This window comes from Varanus komodoensis, unplaced genomic scaffold, assembly GCF_004798865.1.
Source record: "Varanus komodoensis strain SLA01 unplaced genomic scaffold, ASM479886v1 scaffold28, whole genome shotgun sequence".
Classification (NCBI taxonomy): Eukaryota; Metazoa; Chordata; class Lepidosauria; order Squamata; family Varanidae; genus Varanus; species Varanus komodoensis.
This window is the reverse complement of record NW_025335727.1, coordinates 9,607,713-9,630,892: the sequence shown is the minus strand read 5'-3', so window position 1 is coordinate 9,630,892 and position 23,180 is coordinate 9,607,713. Positions and strand designations below refer to the sequence as shown.

At 44.1% G+C, this 23,180-nt stretch overlaps 1 protein-coding gene across 4 annotated transcripts in view; it reads left to right on the top strand.

Annotated features, from left to right (window-relative positions):
- LOC123025681 (multiple epidermal growth factor-like domains protein 6) overlaps positions 1 to 23,180 on the top strand; it is a 243,179-nt gene that overhangs the window by 159,014 nt on the left and 60,985 nt on the right. For all 4 annotated transcript variants that reach the window (XR_006415151.1, XM_044434649.1, XM_044434647.1 and 1 more), the window contains exons 8-14: positions 127 to 249; positions 4,446 to 4,583; positions 10,612 to 10,779; positions 13,388 to 13,519; positions 14,975 to 15,103; positions 16,062 to 16,190; positions 17,818 to 17,952. Coding sequence is in view for 3 of the 4 variants with exons in the window: in XM_044434649.1 (XP_044290584.1) it covers positions 127 to 249; positions 4,446 to 4,583; positions 10,612 to 10,779; positions 13,388 to 13,519; positions 14,975 to 15,103; positions 16,062 to 16,190; positions 17,818 to 17,952 (954 nt within the window). In the remaining variant the exon portion in view is untranslated. The remainder of the gene's footprint in view (positions 1 to 126; positions 250 to 4,445; positions 4,584 to 10,611; positions 10,780 to 13,387; positions 13,520 to 14,974; positions 15,104 to 16,061; positions 16,191 to 17,817; positions 17,953 to 23,180) is intronic.

The window sequence follows — 23,180 nt, the reverse complement described above, 5'->3', positions numbered from 1 at the left end:
GTCCAGAAAGTAATGGAATACAGTAACGACTATGAGAAAGTTTTAAAGGTTCTGTTGAAGATCGTTTCAAAAGACGGCTGTTCTACTGGAAGGCTAATGCTCCTTCAACCCTCTTTTCTTCTACAGATGCTGATGAGTGTGCAGAGGGAGTTGCAAGGTGCACTCACGGCTGCGTGAACACCCTGGGGTCCTTTGCATGCTTTTGTAATCCCGGTTTTGAAGTTGGGACTGATGGAAGGCAATGCTACCGTAAGTGAGAAATTTGTCATAAATGCTGTAAAGAGAACTGCATTTTTCTGAATGGATAATTCAGATGAACAAAGGATTTGTCCCTGACATAACTGGGGAGGGTGACTTTTTACCTTGGAAATGGTGTGCCTGTCTCAGGTACTTTGCTTGTTCTTGTTCTGTTTTTTGTTTTAATAGCTGTTGTTATTGGGATGCTTCGTGACAAAGCCTAGATTGTGCATTCACCTGCTCTAAGAATTTTATGAGGCTCTCCTTCATTTGTAACCCTTCTATGCTTTCCCACCACTTCTTCCATTTTTTTCTTGGGGAAAAAACTGTTCAGCGGAACAAACAGAATAGCTGTATGGCACCTTCTGATTGGTAATACTTGGGGTCCTAGCAACCCAGAACTCTCTGCAGATATATATGTACATGAGTATTTAAATGCTCAGTTTGGCAGAGATGATCTTGCTGGGTTGTTCATGAGTGTGAATTCAGCATACTATGCACTGTGCATTTCAACAAGCAAGGAATGCCACTGATTTATCTTCAAGATACAGTGACTGATAATGTGTGTTTAAGCATAACTGGAGTTACCCAAAGTACATGTCCAGAGTACTGATTACTGGATTGTTTCCAACTATCTTTTCTAATTTGATATTCTGGACCCAGTGCATTTAAGCAAAAGAAACCAGCATGTGTATGCTGCTCTTCATGTCTGCTCACTGGCCAAAGTGTGTTTCAAGGTTCTGTGGATCACTCCACCCAACCCAAAGTTCTGTTTTGGGGAGTTAAACCAATGGGGATAATGGGAATGTAAGGCTATATAATCTATTTGCTATCAAACTGATATCTTACTGTGCATGTATGTGATGTGGCTTATGCAGAAGGGGATTGTTAGCAAGATGGCATTTTGTGGGCTGTGTTAAACTGGGGAGGCAGGGAACAAGTGAACAACACTGTGCAGAAGAACCTGTTTAGATATGTTTCCATATCCTGCCTTAGAGCACTCCCAGGGCCCAGTCATACATCTCTGTATGCTTGGGCATATGGGAAGGGCTGAATATGTCACTTAGCTGTTGATACTGAGTGGTGACTGAAGGTGGAAAGGGGCCCCTGCCGTTACCAGAGGGTATTTTCTGGCAGCAGATGGAAATAATGACTGATAACAGGATTCTCCCCAGAAGCATCCAGCATGGGCTACATAATCAAACTGCATTGCTAGCTACTGTCCAAGCGTAGTACTCCATTGTTCAGCTTCATCCTGACCTCTGCCAAGTGACATCTTTTAACCTCATTCAGTTGTCACTCAACAGCAGTGGTTGAATGCTGCATTCAGGGTCCAGGAGAACCACTAGCACCAGAGTTCCTGTTCAGAACAGGTCAAGTATGATGCTAGAGTCATGTGTCTTTTCTCATGTCATTTATTTGTACAAAACTGGAACTGAATCAAAGCAAGCCTGTAAGGAATAGGTCCAACACTGTCCTAGCAATGTCATGGCCACAGAATAGTAGAGTTGGGAGGGGCCATGAAGGCCATCGAGTCTAAGCCGCTGCTGTTACAGGACACCAAGTTACACCATCTCACTCAGATGGCTGTCCAGCTTCTTTCTGAATGTCTCTAGTGCGGGAGAGCCCACACATCTCTAGGCAGCTGGGTCTACTCTCATATTGCTCTGTCTGTGTGGAAGCTTTTCCCGACATCCAGCCTGAATCTGGATTTTTGTGAATTGAATTGATTATTCCATTCGCCCATTCTGAACAGGGGCCACGGGAGGAACAGCCAGGGAGACACAGAGGCATGTCACCCACAGGAAGAGAAGGCCAGCATGGCCTCCTCCTTCTCCTGGCACTGATCTGGAGCTGGGCAACAGGTTCTCTCTGTTTGGGGAGGCTGGGACTGATGAGGCCTTGGAAGACCAGCAGGACCCCAGCCTGGGACCACAAGAGGCAAGGGGGCTGTTGCAGGAGAGGTGAGGGCCAGGGCACAGCCACCTACCACCACCGGGAAGAAACAGAGGTGGATGATTGTCGTCGGGGACTCCCTGCTGATGGGCACTGAGGCGGCAGTGTGCTGCCCTGACCTTGAGGTGAGGGAGGTCTGTTGCCTGCCGGGCACACGCATCCAGCATGTTAAGGATAGAGTGGAGCGTCTTGTTTGCACCAGGGGGTCACCAGCTGCTTCTGGTGATCCATATGGGCACAAATGATGTAGCCAGGCAGGGTGTGGGCAGTATCACCAGGGACTTTGAGGCCTTGAGGAAGAAACTCAGGGACCTTAAGGCCCAAGTGGCCTTCTCATCTGTCTTACCAGTCAGCGGATTTGGGCCAGGCAGGGATAGGAGGGTCGCCAAGGTGAACGACTGACTTAGGGTGTGGTGCCAGAAGGAACACTTTGGGTTCCTCGACCATGGCACCCGGTTTCTTGCCAATGGACTTCTGGCAAGGGACGGGTTGCACCTCACGAGGATGGGGAAAAGGTCCTTTGGAGATGCTCTAGCAAACTTTGTCCAGAAGACTTTAAACTGAGCTGGGGGCGGGGGCAGGTTCAGACCCCCCAGAAACTTGTCTGCACTGGACAAGTGTGGGGAGAGGATCAGGGTTCTGGGAGCAGGGTTTTAGAGGTACTGCAGTGACTGACAGGACTCCTACAAAGAGAGGCCAGGTATCAGGGAAGACTCCAAAGAAAGGAAGCGGTGGGAAGGAGTTGAGGTGCATGTATAGCCCGAGGGTATGGAATAGGTTTCCATGGGAGGTGGTTGAGGCCCCATTGGTGAGCGTGTTCAAGGATGGGTTAGACATGCACATGGTAGGCATGTCATGACCAGAGCTGGCTGGAGCCGGGGGTCAGATTAGATGGCCCAAGAGAACCCTTCTGACTCACTCTGTTTCTGTGTTTCTATGTCCTACATCTGGCATCAACAAGAAGAGATCTTGACCTTCCTTTTTGTGACAGCCTTTCACAAAATGGCAGCCACTTATGTTATGGTTTACAATTGCTGTGTTGCTTTAGAGCTTGGATCAACATTCACAAAATTTGGAACCTAATGCAGTGCTACTCTAAGGGAGAGCACATACCTTGCTGGTCTTATCCATGGCACAGCCTTCAGTGTGAATGAGCAGAATCAGTAGGAAACCAGGTGAATTGGAGGGCTCTCTGCATACGGATTGTGAAGGCTGTAGAATTAACATCTGTCCCTTTCAGAACTGCCATCTGGATCTTCCTTGATGAAGAGGGAAATAATTTAGGCCACAGTTAATCAGATAGGAGGGAAAATATTTTTACCAGAAGAAAACTGAAGGGAAATAGATTGCAAAGCAGAGATGAATGCATTATTTAGGGGATGTTTGTGCAGAAGGGAACAATTCCAGTTCCATTCTCAGCTGTATAATTATTGTGGGTCACTTTTGCTTCAGGTTCTCTTGATCCAGTCTTTAGAAGGCTCCTGTATCTTTATGGGTAGTACAGAAGGAAAATTTTTGCTAGATCTGACTTCTTTTTCCACTGCAGCCTGAGGATAGAAAAAGCCACATATGCTGTAACTCCTCTCTTTTGGAGGAGAAGATGAAGGTCTATTCAGGGCCTACTTTGTTGACTTTCTGCCATCCAGTAAAATCCTTTTTTACTCTCTCGGGTTTTAAAACATTTTAGCTGCTACTTGCTTTATTTTTAATGATACTTTTAAAGTGGCATTTAAAAACCCTTCTTCATGAATTAACTGCTTTCTTATTTATCTCCTGTTTTTAAATTATAGTTCAAATTAATTATGTTACTTTTTCATTTTTTACATTCTGTTGTTACCAGGTCTATTACTGGGTTTGTTTCTAGTATGTCACTCTGAAAGCTTTTCAGTTCAATTCAATTTCTATTTGTAAATTGAATATATATGTTAAAGCAGGTTCTGCTTCATGACATCCTGAGATCCATATGTAGCCTAAAAAGCACCATCCAACATACAACAGCAGGCAACATTTGTAGAAGTACCAAAAGTCTTTAGCATGAAAAACTCTAAAGGAAGAAGGAAAGACAAAACAGACCAAGGGGGACCTGGCATGATTATTGGTTTTGGTAGGGAAAGATTGAAAGCTGAGTGACCTGGGATGGGGATAAAAGAATGGAATGGAGCATTCTTGAAGACACTGGCAACCCTAAACAAGAGTACCAGGACGGTTTCTTGCAAATTCTCATCTTTGCGTTGTGATCCTTTTCCTGAAAGGTATTGAAATGGAAATTGTCAACAGCTGTGAGGACAACAATGGAGGCTGTTTTCATCACTGTGAGCACTCCTCCAGTGGACCAGTCTGCTCCTGTAACCAAGGTTACCTCTTGAATTCTGATGGGAAGACATGTAAAGGTGATGTATGGACAAATATAGACCTCTTTGAAGGAGATGTTGGCCTTACGTACACAGATACAGCACTATGCAAAGGGTAATAAGCCAGACTATCTGTCCTCAAACCCAGAGACCCTCTTTTGACGTTCCCATGCTCATCCTTTAAATCAATGTTCAGCCAAGGACAAAAAGGAGAGGCCGAGGCTTTTATCTGCTGCCTAGGGTTCCTTGCAGAAAGAAAGGAAGGATAGAAATAAAATATGTAACTCTGTAAATAAATTGGAGGTGCATAAAGGTAAAAGAATAGTGTGCATTAACATGAAAGCATTGAGAGGAATAACACAGAGAGAGAGAGAGAGATGTGCATGGCTGATGCACATGGTGCTGTAAATGTGTGCCTAGCAGCTTTAGCTCCTTTTGATTTTTAATCAATAATTGGTGCCACACCCCCTACTCTTCATGTTCAGATCATGATCCAAATGTGATCTCCAGCACCTACTTGAGAGTAAAATATGGGCACGAAGAAGTCATTCCTAGACTCATGTTTGAAGTAATGTTTGCTTTGGCCTGAGTGTGCCTTATGCTTCTCAATTCCCCCCTCTTGAATAAGTGAAGACATAAGTACCCACCAGAGGGTATTGAGTCCGTCTACTTTAGTAGATACTGAGCTGCTCTTTTCCCTCAAGATGGCAATTAGGCCCTTGTTGTCAAATTAGGCAAGAAAGTTGCAGTTGCATGTGATTAAATATTGAACTTCCCTAATTATAGGGTTTAAAGACAGCAGATTCGAGTTTTTAAAGCAAACAGGAGTGAGACGGGGTCAGGTATAGAACCATCTGTGGCTTCAGCTTACAGCCTCACAGTCAGTCTCTCCAGATGCTTTTCCCCTCAGCCAGTTTTTGTTAATGGAGGCAGCAACTTGATGAAGATGGTGAGAGCCGGGTGAAGGCAAGGTGGACAGCTGCCGCCGCCGCCGCCTTGGCCTTCCTTTCACACAGTTTCCCTCCAAATGGGTCATTTCCCTCTCAATTTTTCCTTGCCAAAAATCTCCTTGGAATCCTCTGTCCTCACTCTCTGATAGCAGTTCTCTCCCAGCTCTTCTGCAAATCTCTAACCTGCCCTTCAGGGTGATGAATATGGTGGTACGGATGCCAATTTATATTCACAGTAATATCTATCTATCTATCTATCTATCTATCTATCTATCTATCTATGAGAGAGCACTCCACTATATTTTTAGATGGGTAAATAATGAGATATCACCCTAACTTAATAAATAGTTAATAGCAGCTGCTAGGATATGGATATATAAGATACAGATACAGATACCTGTAGATATTCTCTCTCTCTCCCTCCCTCCCCACAACTTTTTGGGTGAATGGCCTCCAAAGAAGGCAATAGAAGCATATCAATAGAAGAGAAGATGCAATATGATGCAATAAATCAATCATCAATCAAAGGCACTAAGCCACTCCCCACAAAGGCCCCACTCAAGGTGGGGTTTAGAGAGACAAGAATAAAAGAAAGCCTTCCCAAGCAAAAAGATTACAGCAAGAAAAATGCAGTCCTTGTCCCAGAGACTGCATGTGGCCCATGCCACTGCAACCTTGAGACATGCTCCAAAATCATTTATTTTTTCTTTAAGAAAACATAGTATCCGTGTCTACAGAACACCCAAAGTGTCCAAGATCTAAATTCAATTGTTAAACCTTCCTGTGGCTCCGTGGAGCAATTTGCTGCTGAATTTCAACAGCAAAACAGTGTTTTCTCAGACTAAAAAGGACTTTTGTCACCCTACTGGGCACACTTAAGGGCTTGTCCTTGGCTCAGGGTGTGCCAGCGATCCTCATAGTCAAGAAGGGGATTCAGATCCATGTCCCTTACGTCCAAGCCTGTTCACTCCACTCCAAATGTTGCAGCCTGTATAGCCAGATGATAGAAATACAGGAATTGATCCTTATGGTTATGTTAGAAACTAGTAATGAACCCCACTTTGTAATTGCTGTGGTTTTGTTTTTTCCTCTGTCCTAGCTCATTATCAAACAGTCAATTTAACAGAGCCATGGAGACTTGCTTGCTTATAAATGTGATACTTTACACTTGAAGCAATAAAACAATCAGAACTGGTAGTTAGGTGCAATCAAGTCATCTCAAACTTGTGGCAACCCTATGAATGAATGCCTTCCAAAGTATCCTGGTCTTGAAAGCTTGCTCAGCGCTTGTAAACTTGATGGAGTCCATTCACCTCATGAGATCTTCTTTTTCTGCCTTTGACTTTCCCCAGCATTACTGTCTTCTCCAGTGAGTCTTGCCTTCTTTGCTTCCAAGATGGGAAGATGAGCTCCCAGCCAAAAGCTGCAGTATTAACATATTTTAGAGAATACAGGGTGCTTCATATGGATTAGTTTAGTCAATGTTTGTTAGAATAATTATTTGTCTGAATCTATACATGGCTGACTTTGGTGAGAAAAGATGATAGAAAAGGCAAACACTGTTTTTGCTTGCTTATACAGCACCATCAATGCGCACAGTACTAGGGAAATTTGAACTAAATAATTTGAAATGAATATGGAGATAAACAAATGACTGGCATAAAAATAATAATTTAAGAGGACAGTCCTCTGTCCCGAGGAGCTTACAGCTACCAAGAGAAGTTAAATCTCATTATGCAAAGGAGAAAGGAATTCCCTAATGGATCTTTCGGAGAAGTGATTATGACGAGAACAGCATCTTCCAATATGACCTGAAATAATTTCTGCCAGCTTTTTGTGATATTTGCAGGAAAAGCAACATTTCTGGTTCCAATAACCAGCATTAATCAATGTCACACTGGCCTCTAACCTCAACTGATTGATTATACTTCACCTCCCCTTCCTTGGTTGACTATATCCACTAATAATGTTAGCACCCTTTCCAAGGTTAATTGCCATTCTGACCTTTGTCTTTTCTTGTTGCTTTGTTTGAGGAATTTTGCAGACTCAGCTTTGACCGATCATCCTTTGGATAGCCAATCATCTTAGTTCAACCTGTACTGCGGGGTTTTTGTTTGTTTTTTCCCTTGTTTCATCTTACAAGGGGTCAGCAGTTTTAGGGCATGTGCAATTCCAGTAGTGGTGTTTGAGCTGTCAAAAATTTGCTTTACTTTAAAAAGAAGATGCCACTGCCTTTAAAAAACAGTGTTTTCATATAAAAAGATTTTGCCAAAAGAATTATGTGGTTATATTCTATTTGATAATTTGCAGAAAGGATTTTTACAAGCTAAATTGTCAAAATAATTCATGTTAAATTAATTCAATTTATAGCAAAGGGTTTTGGGGGGGTGGGTTGCATTGTCTGCTCCTGGTAATACATCAAAAATACTTGGCTTTTATATAAGACTTGAGAATGTTAAAAGTGTTTCACATATATTACCTTTGTCTTCCATAAAACAGTCTTATAAAAAAGCTCAGAAGAATCAAAGTGGTATAGTGGATGCAATACTATTCCTAAACCAACGATATTTAAGTACAACTCCTTGCTGAGCTGTGGAGCTTACTGAGAGATCGGAACATTTTTTTTCTTCTCTGTCCATATTCTTTTACTCTAAGTTCACTCACAAAATATGCATGTTGGAATCATGTTTCAGAGAGTAGGTCTTAACCAGTGGGTTCAAATTATAAGATAGGGGATTTGGACTAAATATTTGGAAGAATGTTGAGATGGTGTGACTTGTTCAGCAGTAGAACTGCCAGCTTGGAAAATGGTAGGCCCTCTTCCATTAAGAAGAAGATTTTAAGCAGAGGCCATCCAGCCACGCATTAGAGATTCTGCACACAGCATCAGATTTCTTTCATCTCTTTCATGAATTGGACTAGATTACCACTGAGATCCCTTCCAGTTCTGTGTATTTGGTCTTGATCTCCCTGGAAGACGGCTCGGATAAAATACAACATTATCTTCATTAATTCCATAATGCAGATAAGGGTTTGAGGGTAAGAGTTATATGGGTGCTGTGTTTCCCTAAAATGTTTGTGTGGTGGCAGAAGTTAGATGAGAAATGGGGGGTTTCTCATTAAACCATCATGTTCTTAGCTACCACACAAGCTCTTACTTCCTCCATGATAAAAATTTATCATCCACTAGATTTTCCGAACATCCTCTTAGACCTCATCTGTTGTGTCTGAGTTTTTCTTGCCTCATTTTTCCTGAATGGATCCTTTTTTCTTGCTTTCGTTGTTCAGCGGGTTTCTGGAGAAATTGTTTGTTCTTGCTGTAGACTTGGATGAATGTGAGGCGGGAGATGCCTGCTGCTCACAGGCCTGCATCGACTACATCGGAGGCTATGAGTGCAGCTGCAGGGCAGGGTTCTGGCTCCGTGCAGATGGGTGCGAGTGCCATGGAAAATATTCCAGGATCTCAAGCACTGAGCAACGCACTTGAAAGGCTGCATCAGAAGCATGGAGCAAACGGTGCAGAAAGCATGGGCTGCTTTGGTATCTCAAACAGTGTTGATGTCACTTCAGATGCATAGTTCAAGAGAACTACATAAAAAGCTAATGGTATTTATTTATATCCCACCTTCTTCCCATAGTGGAACTCAAAGTGGCTACATGCCGTTCCCAGGTGGTCTCCCCTCCAAGCTCAGGCCAGCCCCAGACTTTTTAGCTTCAACATGGTGGATGCATTATGTGCCTTCAGACTACACTCTGGGCCCGTTGCCTTGCTAATAGCAAGTTAAAAGACAACTGTGGGCTTGTGCAGACATAACACTACCTAATCTCCTAATGATGGTTAGAAGATTAGGACTTTCTCTATCATAGGCATTAATTGTATGCTAATTGTGTGCTTTAACCGCTGTGGTTTGTGGGGGTTTTACATGCAATTGTTATCCTCCAGGATCCCGTCTGTGTTTTACAGCCTTCCAAGTACAATCAGTTATTGCTTAGTTATTGTGCTAAAATTCATCCATTTTATTTCAACAATTGTAGTATACCACAATAGCCCTTTGTGGTTGTGTAATAGATCTTATATGAAAGCAGAGATAGAAACAGCACAGCAAAAACCCACAAGGACATTTTGTTCCTCCCACCAAGAGAAGAGAAGGTACAGCTTTGGTGAGGCACCAGGATAAATACCTTTTGTAGACATGCCCTAGGAATGTCTCTCAGCTTTCTTCTCCCTTCTGACTTTCCATTTGATGTGCAAATGTGCCATCTCTCCTTTTTAGACCTAACCATGGTACGATATACTTTGCTCTAAACCACAGTTTGAAGAGCATCTGTAATGCTGACTATGGTTAGTTCCAAAAATGAAAGAGAGGGAAGAAAGGAAGAAAGGAACACAGTAGCTCACAGAATGTTCCCAATCTCTCACCTAAGTGAGCAAGTGAAAAAAACAATGAGCAGGGAGACACTAGAAAAATATAGGGTTAGTTTAAACAGCATCAGAATAAAACCAAAGCTACAGGAAAAGTAGTTCGATGTAAGGAACAGCTTCATTTCATATTTACCTATACAGTTGTTGGAGCTTGGATACGCTCTTTTCCACCAAACTTTTTCACCTACATGGTGAATTTTTCTTTGCCCTTGGAGGATGATGCAGACAGCTAAACCGCCAACATTCCGAAGTTGAGATGCCACATCTGGGGGCTGTTTTTTCATCTGTGTGATCTCAAGAGTTTGAGATAACTTTTCTCCCCTGCTTTCTGTTAAGTTTGTAGATTGCAAGTTTGGATTAAGATTTTGATAATAGTCTTGTTTGGAGATGTAAGTGCTCCTGTAATGTGGGAGAACAGGGACGTGCTACTTAGCTCCAGTTTCACCATCAAAACCTCATCTCTGCAGTTCCTAATTGTACAAAATGCTAGATGAGTGCAGTAGACACCTTTGGACTTGAGGTTGATTCAGATGCTATCTATGGAGAAGACCTGGCCAGCTAGCATATTCCTGCTCTCTCTCCCCTCTGCATTTAGAAGAGAAACTGAATGCCTGAATAAGGCATATGTCATTTTTCTATGCATGAAAGGGTAGTGCTTAAGATTAAATTTTAAAGATTGTGTTTTTGATCTCAGCCTTGGATGATGATGAACTGAAAGAAGAAAAACTGGAGATTGCCAAGCTTCCTGATCTTCGCTTTAGAAGACCACCTGATTTCCTTCATTTCAGTACTTCACTAGATTCCTTCTATGATGATCAGGAAGAAGATCTCCGTGGAGAACTCACTCTTATGCACAAAGTTGGTGAGGGAATGCTTTTTAACAGTGAGCATGCATGGAATTTCCATGGGGTGAAATGTAAGCTCCAATAGAAAGCAGAGCTTTTGCGGTGACATATTTCCATGATGTGAAGGAACGGCTCTGTCAGGAAGAAATTCTTTGGAAAGAGAATGAAATAAAGAGGAAGCTGCTATTAGCAAGGTGAGGCTGTTTTACTCACAGCAAAAGAGCAATCCATAACATTCCTAATACCTATATGACAGCCAAGGAATAAGACATGTCCTGCAGATATCTTTCAAGTGTAAATTGGTGTTGAGGTAGGTGGAGACCTTAACAGCAAGTTTGTTTAAGTGAAAGGAAAGTAGGCAGGCAAGCAAACAAGTGGTGCCTGGAGAGGCTGCAAAAAGGCAGAATGACTAAGAAGCTTCTTGGCTGTGAAAAACTTGACCATAGAGGACTAATAATCAAAATAGGCAGTCATGGGGGCCCAGTTCAGCTATAATGAAAAAGCATGGCTTCCTGCTATATGAACAAGCATACTTGAATGATATTTCTCTTGACATCCCAACTCAGGAAACTGTGGCTTATTTAAACTCTAGTTAGTGAGAAAACAACAAACCAGGATCAAGCTATGATTTCAGATCCTGCTTTGTTCACTAACAAAACAAACCAGAATTCTCCAAGAATGGATATTGCAGTAAAACAGTGGTATGTTTACAATCATGACCTATCACTGTGAAGCAACTGGAGAAAGAGGGACAGTCTGAATCTTGTACAAATCATGGTTTCCCGTAACATTTGAACTGGGCCAGGGACTGGGAACTACATGACTAGGTGAACGTTGGAGACATGTTGTATGTGGGAGAAGAAGGGAGCCTTAATTAGTGGGACAAGGTGCTGGGAAAAAGAGCCCTGCTAGATCAAACTAAGGGCCCATCTAGTCTAGCATTCTGTTCATGCAGCGGCCAATCAACTGAGCTGGCTGTGGAAATCCTACAGGAACCGCTCAGTAGGACATTCCTGCACAGCACAAAGACTTCCTGCTCATGTTCCCCAGCACCTGGTATAGATGGGCATTCTGACTCTGATCCTGGAGACGGCACAACGCCATCAGGATCAGTAGACCTCGATGGCTTTCTCCTACCTGAATTTGTGGAACCTCTTTTTAAAGCCTCCCAGGTGGGTGGACATCACTACCTCTTGTGCCACTTGAATTCCAAAGTTGGACTTTATGGGGAAAGTACTTCCTTTTATCTGCCCTGAATCTCTTACCAACCAGCTTCATTAGATGAACCTGGGTGCTAATACTGTGAGAGAGGGAGAAAAATGTCTCCTTATTAATTTTCTCTTCACCGTGCATAATTTTGTACTCTTCTATTATTGTACTCTTCTTACTGCCTTTTTTCAAAGCTAAGCACCCCCACTATTACAGCCTTTCCTTTTGGGGAGCTGCCCCAACCCCTCGATCCCTTTTCCTATCCTTTAGTACCCCTTTCTGCCTCTTTTCCAACTCTGCAGTATCCTTTTTTAGGTGCAATGACCATAACTGTATGCCAGTGCGGCTGCACCATAGATTTGTGTAAGGGCAGGAGGATATTGGCAGTTTTATTTTCAATTCCTTTCCTAATTATTCCTTCTTCACAGCAACTGCACACTGGATCGACATTTTCATTGCCCTGTCCATCAGAGCCCCAAGATCTGTGTCTTGATCATTCACCATTAGCTCAGACCCCATTAGCTTCTATGTGAAATGGGAGGGGGCAGTGTCCTAATTTGCATTACTTTACACTTGCTTGTCTTGACCCACATTTGCCATTTTGATGCCCGTTCTTGCAGTTTAGAGAGGTCCTTTTTAGAGTCCTGACACAACAACCTTCCTTTAGGCAACCTGGAGAAAATGATGCCATCAGCAGACATGGCCACTTCACTGCTCAGTTTCAGATTATTTATATACCAGCTGGAAAGCAGGGGTCTCAAAACAGACCTCTCGGACCCCGTCTGTATTCCATGTATTGTGTTGCATAGAGTTCAGAGGAAACCAGTGTTGCTTATCTGCACAGCCCCACCAGGAGATGGACAGATCAGTCTCTGTCCAGGCCATGTCCTCACTACATGCGTCATTCCTAAGTCCACTCCATCCCCTTTGCACATTAATACTTCTTTGTATTTCCACATTAATGTTTGTTCATGTGCGTTCATGTATAAGTCTAATTCTGTCTTGTTTCTGCATTAAGGGTTTTTAATCTAAAAATGCACCAAAATGGATTTAAACACATACTTTTGGATGTATTTTACTATAAAACATGCTTTTAGGAATGCATGTCCCCTCAAAGCAAACAATTTAAGACTTGTATCGGTGTGTGTAAAGAAATGCATGCATTAGAAAATTCAGAGAAGAGCAAAGTCAGAACCTCATTCCAATGTATGCCGTAGTTGTGGAAATCTGGATCAGGCTGATTTGCTTCCAAATACAGACCAAAGAAAATCCGCAAGCTTCCCTAGCCTTGCCCGGGTTCTGTTTCTGTGCCGGATTTTGCTCTGTCGTAAGCAGTTACTTGCTGTAGGCATGTACAACATGCATAGAGGCAGATACGCCTGAGTACAGGTTGACTCCTGTGCCTTTTTGTTTCAGCGTGCCTGGATAATATGTTTGGAAATGACTGCAGCTTAAGTTGTTCTGACTGCATGAATGGAGGGGAGTGCAACAGTGAGAACACCGGCTGCAGCTGCCCACCTGGATGGACTGGCATAATCTGCAATGAAAGTGAGCGCTGAGGCTTTTGAGCCTTCTTCCATAATAGCATAAACTTAATGCGCAATCCATGGCCTTGATGCATGTAAGCCTCCAGTCTCAAAGGCTTATGTGTATCCTGGGCCTGGAAGAAGGCCCAGTGTTGGCAACCTCTCTGCACCTTGTGCAGAGTATTCATCAGGATGGCTGTTTGCAGTCATCCAGATAAAGCACCAGCAAAGGGTGGCAGCCTCTGCTTCCCTTCGTTCCCCGAGGCCCAGCTGGCACAGCTCTTTCCATGCTGGCTGCAAGAAGAGCAGCACAGGGCTCATTCTTAGGAGTTCCAGATGTGAGATCAAGGTAAGTATGAGCCCTGGCCTGAGTAGTTTTGCTAGCTACGTTGTGGAAAGTAAATGATATGAACGAATGGATGGAGTGACCCACTTTGTCCATTTAATGACCAACATGAGCCAAGTATGCAACTGTTAGTGCAGGGCAGGCAACTTCTGGCCTTTGAGATGTTTTACTCGCAACTCCTATCATCCTTCACCTAGAACTGATGGGAGATGTAAGCCACAACTCCTGGAGGGCCACAAGTGGGTTGTTTTAGTGCTTCTCAGGATGATTGTTTCCCTTAAACCCATCTAGCCCTTTGGGTTGGCTGCTTTGGCTTGATGGATCAAAAAGTCCTTTGGAACTGCCCAGAGGACCCAAGGAATCAACTTCATTGCCATCTGGCCAGCTCTTACAAGAGTTTGGTGAACCAGCATATTTATGAGAGGATGGTAATTCTGATATTTTATTTCTTGAATTTCATGTTCGTTTCTTTGGCTAGGAAGCTGGAGGCAGGAAACAATGAGCTGATCCCATTTAATCCCCTCAACAGCCCTGCGAAGGAGGCTAGGCTCAGGGACATGAGGTCTCCTTCCCCTTGTTGTTGAGTGGGGAACGGAATCCAAGTTTCCCCAGTTCCAGATATCTTACCTATTACACCACTGAATCGTGGAGATTTGCCTTAAGGAACCTTTTCCACGTAGATGAGGCAGCCAAGGACATGAGCACACTTTTTCTCTGTATACCATGGGATCAAGAGTCATACCCGGTTCATCTGCCTCTGAGAACTCCTCTCCCAGGCCCTCTCCCAACAGTTATGCACTTGGTTTTCCTCAGAGCTTACCTTGGCACCTGGACAGATAACCTTGAGAGAAGCGCCTTGGCTTCTCCCATCTAAAATTCTGAAGCCCCAAATTCCCAGTCCCTCTCTGTCTGCTCCACTTCTTCCTCTGACACAGTCTACATCAGTGTGACCCAGGAGCGTGTTCCAAGAACAACTGCCCCTCTCATTCCCAACAGTAGGAGTGTTTGCTTTTCTCTTCAGTTGGATCGCTTTGCCTTATTCCAGTATGACAGCCGAAGGGTAATTTCTCTCCATCCCTAGTGTAGTTACGAGATTGCTTTGTTCGTTCATCTTGCATGCTCTCTTTGCAGCCTGCTCCACAGGGACGTATGGACAAGATTGCAGCAGCCTTTGCAAGTGCCTGAACGGAGGCGCCTGTGACCCTGCAACAGGGCGGTGCCATTGCCCACCAGGGATTAATGGAAAGTTTTGCGAAGATGGTAAGGATGGTGTTATTCTGTTTCGCACCATTTCCAGCAGGCGCCTTCATGATTGCTTGTGGTGCTGGCATTGCCTTCTTAATTGGCATGGGAGGGCAGTGTAAAAACACAGGTCAGGTATAATAATCAATAGTCCATCTGGCACCCAGAAGTGATGGGGCAAACACTGAAAGAGAAGGCAAGCAGACACACGACTGAATTTCCAGAGATGATAGGTCTCAGATCCAGTTTCTTTGGGGCAAAAGATCCTCTTGAGTCTTAGGTTTTCTTGTCCCTGCTGTACCAGGAGCCCTCCCTGCCATCACATCCCACCACTGTCGGAGGGCAAGTGGCACGGAATAAGGGGCTACACGAGTCATGAGCATCAGTAACCCTGAAAGCCGGAAGCAAGCAGAAATTCCACGTCTCTTAGTTCCCAGTGTGCGCATTGATTTCCAGAGCAGGGTTATCAAAGCCCTTGCAGCCCAAGAGCCCATTTCTGTTTCTGGGATGCCCTAAGGGGATCTCATTCCAGTGCTAATCGGGGCTCAAACACAGAAGACGTAGGACCAAAATTCCCAAAATACCAACTTAATGGGGCTTAAACCTCTTCTTGCAGGAACTAAACCTTAGGAGGGGCATTTCGTCCTTTTAGGGGAGTGGGCTGCTTGAGGAGCTGGAAGGCTGCATGGGGACCCCAGGCAGGCTGGCTTTGGGTTGTGAGCCTGAGGTTTGACCCCTCCCCGCTGCCGCAGTATTCTTGGGTTCTCTCCTGGGCATCAAAGAATGCCATTTGGGTGCCATCAGATATCTTTCTGCATGCTGAGAAGCCATGGGAATAAGCATGCATGGGAAGGCAGAGAAGAGTCTTTGCAGTCTGCAGACTCTTCCCCATTGTGCTGCTCCATGCGGTCAGTCGGGGTGGGGGGTGCAGATTGTTTTTGCACTGCCCAGCTTCTTTTTGTCATGTAACCACCAGGCTGCCCCAGAGGACTTTACGGGAAGCACTGTCGCAAGAAATGTAATTGCATCAATGGTGGATACTGCCACAGACTGTATGGAGCCTGCCTGTGTGACCCAGGGCTGTACGGTCGCTTCTGCCATCTAAGTGAGTCAAGGCACATGGGTTGCCCTCCAGAGTGACACTTCTGGCCTCAAAGGTCTATTGCAAGTCTTGCCAAATGTTCTAGCAAACAGAGCTGCATGGATTTTCCTTATTACCCCATTTCAGCCTGACTACCATTCCTGTCCGAGGAATGGTAGTCAGAGCAACTTACAACTCTGATTTTAGAAGACAGTGCTGCGTAAAATGCATGGAAAGCAGGATTCTGGATAGCTGTAGGGATAGACACTTACTTGCTTTTTCTTCTCTTTTCTACTTAAAAGAGTAGAAAAAAACAGGGTGGGGAGGGTGGGTCAGTCAATCAGTTTGTACAAGCTTACTTTAAAAGATACCTTTGGAATCTGATGAATCAACTGGAATCTTTGGATTGGCTTGAAGCATCAATCAGGGTCAACCCTCCCAATTAATCAGACTGCAGATCTTTTAGAAGAATCCATGTGCGTGTATAAAAATAATTCTTTAGAAAATCAGCAGCTGGTAGGTGTCACCTCAGCAGAGGCTGAGTCCCAGTACAGGATGGTGTCTGATGAAACATGTGAGGTCACCATCTAAAAAGAAATGATGCAGACATTTCCTAAACTACTTCCAAGGATGCAAGCCAGTGGCATCCTGATGTTATCAGGCCAGCCACAGGATTATCCAGGGCACCAGTTCTGAAGTCCCTTGCAACTGATAGAGAAATAACGGTACCTTTTGCTTCCCCAGATGCTGCAGATGGACCCTAGGTAGGAAAAAGGGGGTGGGAAGGGGAAAGGCTGGAGCTGAGCACGTAAACCAGATCCTGCCAGCATCCTAGCTGCCTTCTTTCCCCCTCCATGGTGCTTTACCTGGACAGCTGAAAAAGCTGCCTAGAGAAAAATCAAGGCATTGATTGACACTGCGGTGCCTTCCTTGGGCCACGCATAGGAAGCACCTAAGCTCAGAGGTTTACATATGTCAATGGTGGAGAGATAGAATTGCACCCTAATGGTGCAATCCTATGCATGTTTAGACAAGGAAAAAGTATAGGGTGGACATGTACATGGCGGGCATGTTGTGAGCGGAGCTGGCTGGTGCCGGAGGTCAGATTAGATGGCCCGGGAGACCCCTTCTGACTCGCTCTGTTTCTATGTTTCTATGTTTTTCTTGTCTAAAGTTCCATAAAATTGCACCCTAAACTTCATACAATTCATTTACTAAGTTCTTTTTAATGGGAAGAAAAAACCAATTCAAATACTTCTTTTTTCTGAGTTTTCTTGGCCTACTTTTGACACAGAGATCAAATCAGTCAATCCTAAAGGAAATCAACTCTCACTGCTCTTTAGAAGGTCAGGTACTAAAGCTGAAGCTCCAATACTTTGGCCACCTAATGAGAAGGAAGGACTCATTGAAAAAGACCCTGATGCTGGGAATTATTGAAGGCAAAAGGAGAAGGGGATGGCAGGGGTTGAGATGGTTAGATGGGGTCACTGGGGTGGTGGGTGTGGGCTTGGGTGGACTCCGGGGGAGGGGGCTGGAGGACAGGAGAACCTGGAGGAGTGTTGTCCATGGGATCATGAAGAGCCAGGCATGACTTTGCAACTAAACAGCAACTTTTGACATCCTGTTCTCCATTCCCTTTCAACTGCTGTAGCCTGTCCCAAATGGGTCTTTGGAGCTGGCTGTTCGGAGGAGTGCCAGTGTCTGAAGGAGAACTCCCTCGGCTGTGATCCCAGAAATGGCAGTTGCCTGTGCAAGCCCGGCTACGAAGGAAGCAGGTGTCAAAAAGGTCTGCATCTTGCTACCTAGAACGATTGGTTTCTCCCCAGTGTTATTCATTCATCCTGCAATCTGTATTCTATCCATATCGTCTGACTTTGTTGTTTGGCTTTGCTTCTGGAAAAGTTTGGCTTTCATGAGAAACAAGTAGAATGCCTCTCAGTGACCCTGATCCAACAGAAGGTGACCTGGTTCTACATGAGTATTGTGTTTGCATGGCAGACACACATGCACACACACACAGCGAGAGAGAGAGAGAGAGAGAGAGAGAGAGAGAGAGAGCGAGCGAGCGAGCGAGCGAGCGAGCACGAGGGAGAAAGGGTGGGTCCAAATATATCTGGCTTCCCTGGGACCAGTCATCCCCTGAGAAAGTGGGAGAGGAGCTATTTGGTGACCTTTGGGGAAGGAGGGTAAACATCTAAGGATTTGGAAAAAGTCTTTCGTGCAAATAGTGAACCACGTTCCTTCATTTGTCCGTTCGTTCATTTTATGGGGAATGGGTGGTCTTGTCTGCAGTGAACACTCTGGCTGTCAGAATGTTCTGCGAGTGAAATGGCATCACATTTCTGGGGCAGAATTCCCTTGGGAAAGGCGTTATGGCACAGGCCCGGCCAGCAGCCTTCTGTCTCAGGAATGTAGTACAACACCAGCATTTCAGCCATGTGACAAAACGGTATTTAAAATGCCTTCTTTCTTCTTAAAACACTCTATCATCTCTCAAAATGAGTTTGTAAATGCATTTCGAGTCAATTTCTTAAGCAAAGAAATAAGCTGGAACCTAAGTGTGAAAATACATTAGGTCAGTTCATGCTGGAATTTATCAGGATTAAATTCTGCAAGTATCGCTAGCGTGTGCCATTCCACATCCATTCACATTATGGTAAGCATCCGCTAGTTGCAAGCTGTCAGCCTTTTTTCTGATGGTTTTCGCAACCACTAGGTACAAACTTTAGCTTTTCAAAAGATGTTTTTCTTTTTGGTATTTTCTAAAGGCTTGGTTGCTTGTAACTGGAATTAAGGCATTACTGTTTTTATTGTGATGTATGGTCATATGGATTAATTTGTTTTTTAATTGGCTTTGTAAGCCTTTTGGGTGTTGTGTGAAGGACAGAGAGCACATAGTATATTTATTTGCTCCAAGAAATGTATCAGTAAAATAAAACATCACCCAATTCAGGCTTCTCTCCCTTTTTTGGGTATGGCTGACATTCTCACTTCTTTTTAATGTCTTTGTTCTTGATGAGTGATAAATGAAAACAGTGAGTTTTTCTGTTGGCCAGGACATGCTGCAGTCACTTTGGAAAACCAGAGAGCAAAGGAATAATAATAATGGAAATAGAAAATGTTTGATGTCCGATTGTGCTGTGGGACCTAACAGGGATGAATGATTCTTCCAAGCTTGATTTTATGCATTTACTAATTTCTTCTGCATTGTTAATTCCATTCCATTTTTACATCATTTGGAATTTTTTTTTTTCAAGTCTACACAAAATGTTCATTCATTCATTCATTCATTCATTCATTCATTTAGGGAACTTCTATGCCGCCCCATTCGCCGAAGCCTCCGCATTCACCTATGCCGCCCCATTCGCCAAAGCATTTTCTGTGCCTTCATCAAGATATGCAGAACTCTTGTGTACAGTTTTCAGTTTTGAAATATTTGCTTTTCCAAATATAGTTTCCTGACCAGTTTTCACACAGAATAAAACATTGCTGTACATACTTTACGTAATATAGGCACCTTTGCACACATTTTACATTTGGCAACTGCCCTGCAAAATCCCCAAAAGTGTGATTGTTGCCATATAACTGTGCCCCAGTTCTTGTGTAAGTTTGTGACATGCAAATGTGTTACATCACCCTGCCAGCTGGTTGTGCTGAAGGGACCTATAGCAGAAAACTTCAGAAGCAAAGTCAGGGGCAGGGCTTTTTGCTCATATAGCGGAGTAGCGGTGGGGGCCGCAGCATGGCATTCACCCCCTCTTCTCCCCTTCTCTGACGAGGGCAGCCGGTGTGCTTCTTTCCACCTGGCTGGGAAGGAGGACAGAGGGGGGACTCCTGCCTCAAGGCTGGAGTACCATCTCTGGCCTTCAAGGAGGATCAGTGTCTTATGTTCCATTCAATGGTTCCTCTGAGAATCTGCAGTACTATGCATATTTACTAAGGAATAGTCGGTGGGTCTTCCTTCTCTGTCAACACATGGAAAGTTTTTGGAAAATTAGTAGTCCTCTCCAGACATAGATCTGGGGACTTCTGCTGACCTCCTGCTAGTGTTCAGAATGAGGCACTGCAAAAAACCAAGGAAGACATTTCCAGAAAGGATTTTCCTGACTGTAACATGGCTTCTGAAGGTGGTTCAGTTCTTTTTAGTGAACTGTGTTCCAGAGAAGGTTAAGGATCTCACCAGATGCTCAGCAGCAGACCCAAGTCACTTGCCCCTCCACCATCCCCTGCACAGCCATTTTTATCCAGATGCAAACAAGTCCAAGCTTCTTGCTGGGATGGGGAGGAGGTGAGAAGCAGCTGCTGCAAGAGGGAGAGATGAATTGTGCCCTTCTCTCAGTGCTTTGCAATTCGTTGTCCCCCTGGTACTTCCCTAAGAGCCAGTGTGGCCTAGCCGTTAAAATGTTGGACCTGGCGCTCAGGAGACTTAATGCTAATGCCATGGCAATAATGGCCATGAACCTCATGGAGCCTGTCACTGTCTCTTAGCCTAGCCTGCCTCTCAGGGTTGTTGTTAGCATATGAAGAGTCCCATGTAAGCCACCTTGAGATCCTTGCAAGAGGGAAGATGCTAGGATATAAATGTTGTAGTAGTGGTGGCAAGAAGAAGAAGACAAAGAAGAGGAAACATCAGCAGCTTCATTAAATTCAGTGGGTCTTAACTTCTGGGTAGTTGAGTTTAGGACTGGGCTGCACATCTTTCAATTTTGAAATAACCTGCCTTGTCTGGAGCAGGTTTTTTTTTGCTCTGCACAGGATTCACTTGCTTCTTAAGTACCTGCAGCTGCTAAAATTGTGCTCAGTACAGAGGCTAAGAGAGGCATTTAAAGCAAATGCCCAAAAGTTTGAAAATCCAGCTCTGCAAAGTTGATACTTACAGCAGCTGGTAACTCTGCAGTGTCCCACGGGAATTTTGAGTTGTACGGCAGCATAGTTCATGGACGATGCATGTGGGAGTAATGGGCAAGTAGCCCGATCTTGGGGTGGATGAGTTTTCAGGTTTTTCCAGCATGGTAATTCGCAAACAAGTAGATCATGGCCAGAACCCCCCTCCTTCATGTGACACAGATATCTTTGTTTGAGTTAATATATCCAAGTGGCCAGGACTGCATGCTTATCTCCTTTTGAGCATGTCCAATGCAGCTATAATAGCAGTGCTCAGTGTAACCCCATCACTGGTGACTGCATGCGTCCCCCGGGTAGGACGGGCCAGGAATGCAGGCAACACAAGTCAAACCCTCCATTATCGGCACCTGCTCTTTCTCTCTCATCAGTCCTAATCGAAATCTGCAAGTATCAGCTCAGCGGCTTCTTAGGCAATTAAACTTCTCTGCTATATATATATTTCCCCCCCTGCTAATCTTAGTGCCTCTGAAATTGTATATTTATGGGTTTATGCAGCCTGACTGGTGATAATCCTTAATTATCTAAGTCTAAAGTATGGGGAGTGATGACTGGTGAGGCAAAGAAGGTTTGATAGGAGAACTTTTATTCCATCACTGAGCGCCAGTTCTTGCAGCATGCTCTGCTGTGCCTCCAGCATTCAGATTGGCAACCCGTCCCAGGTTTTTTCCATTTTCAATACGGCTTAGTTCAGGGCTAATGCCCAATGTTGTTATGGGGAGGGGAAACCTTGTCCTGCGAACTGAGTGACTTGCAGTGTCTTGGTTTGGAAGACAATCCCCAAGTTGTAAAACTAGATCTTGGGTGACCTTCGAACCCCACCCCTTGTTTGGATTGCAAATGATGGGCATCTGGATGTTTACAGGGAACGGGGGAGTACAAATGGGCAAGACACATGTGCATCAAGGTTCTCTGAATTCTGTCTGGAAGCTTCTTCCAACTTGGACCTGTTTCATTTTTCTATGAAAATTTGCATGACTTTTCATGAACATTTTAAACATATTCATCCATTGTGTACATTTTCAAATGTACACTTTTTTCTTCCATGGATTAACGTGGGTTTCAGACATTGTCAAATGTATACATTTTTATTGCGTCTCAAGTGCATTTTTATTCTGAATTGTATCACAAGCTTGGAAGTATTTGGACTTGGCATATTGAGCCTGCCAAATCCTGTTAAAAATGAACTGAATTTCCCTATAAAAGAGAAGCCTCCTACAAAATATGTTGCCCTCAAGATATTTGGATGTCAGCTCCCATTATCTCTGACCAATTGCCATGCTAGCTGAGGCAGATGGGAGCTGGAGTCCAATAACACTGGGAGAGCCACAGGTTCTCCACTAGCAACCAGTTCAAACGAGTGTTTCTTGTATATTTTAAGTACAGTCTTGTGTAGCATTGCTGCACGATTGCAGAAGGAAACATTAGAACCCAGATCAGCAAATGAATTTTAATGATGTCCTTCCCTGGAACTGAGCATGGTCTGAATATTTGTTCTGCCTGTAGACTTCCTCCCACACAGATTTTTCCACGGCAAGACTAGCAACAGGGATGTTCTCGAACTGTTGCACACCACACAAGCAGATGCATGTTTACACAGGAGTACATGAGTTTACTGTGTTGTTGACTCAGAAAGCCAGGATGGTGGAGCAGTTAGAGTGTTGGATTGGGACTTGGAAGACCCAAGTCCAGTCCCCAGTTGGCTGTGGAATTCACTGGATGGCTTTGGGCCATGGACTGTCTCTCAGCCCAACCACAAAGGGCTGTTGTGAGGATAAAATGGATAGTGTCTTCCAAGTATTTTTCCTTGGAAGAGAAGGCAGAATATCAATGTAAGAAATAAACAAGTCCTACTCAATGATTTCAGATAACATCCAAATCCATGACAACGAGTCCTTCCCCCAACCCTTCGCTTATGTTTCACTGTGTGAATTGCTTCTGACTTTCTAGAGTCATGAGTCCACAGACTCTTTGCTGCTGTTTTGGTCGACAGCAAGATCACACCCCTCAGATCATGCACTGTTGGATGCCTCCAATATTATGGACTTTATTATGTCTCCTCTATTATATCATTTATTAAATTCTGTATTGTATTGTATTGTATTGTGTTTT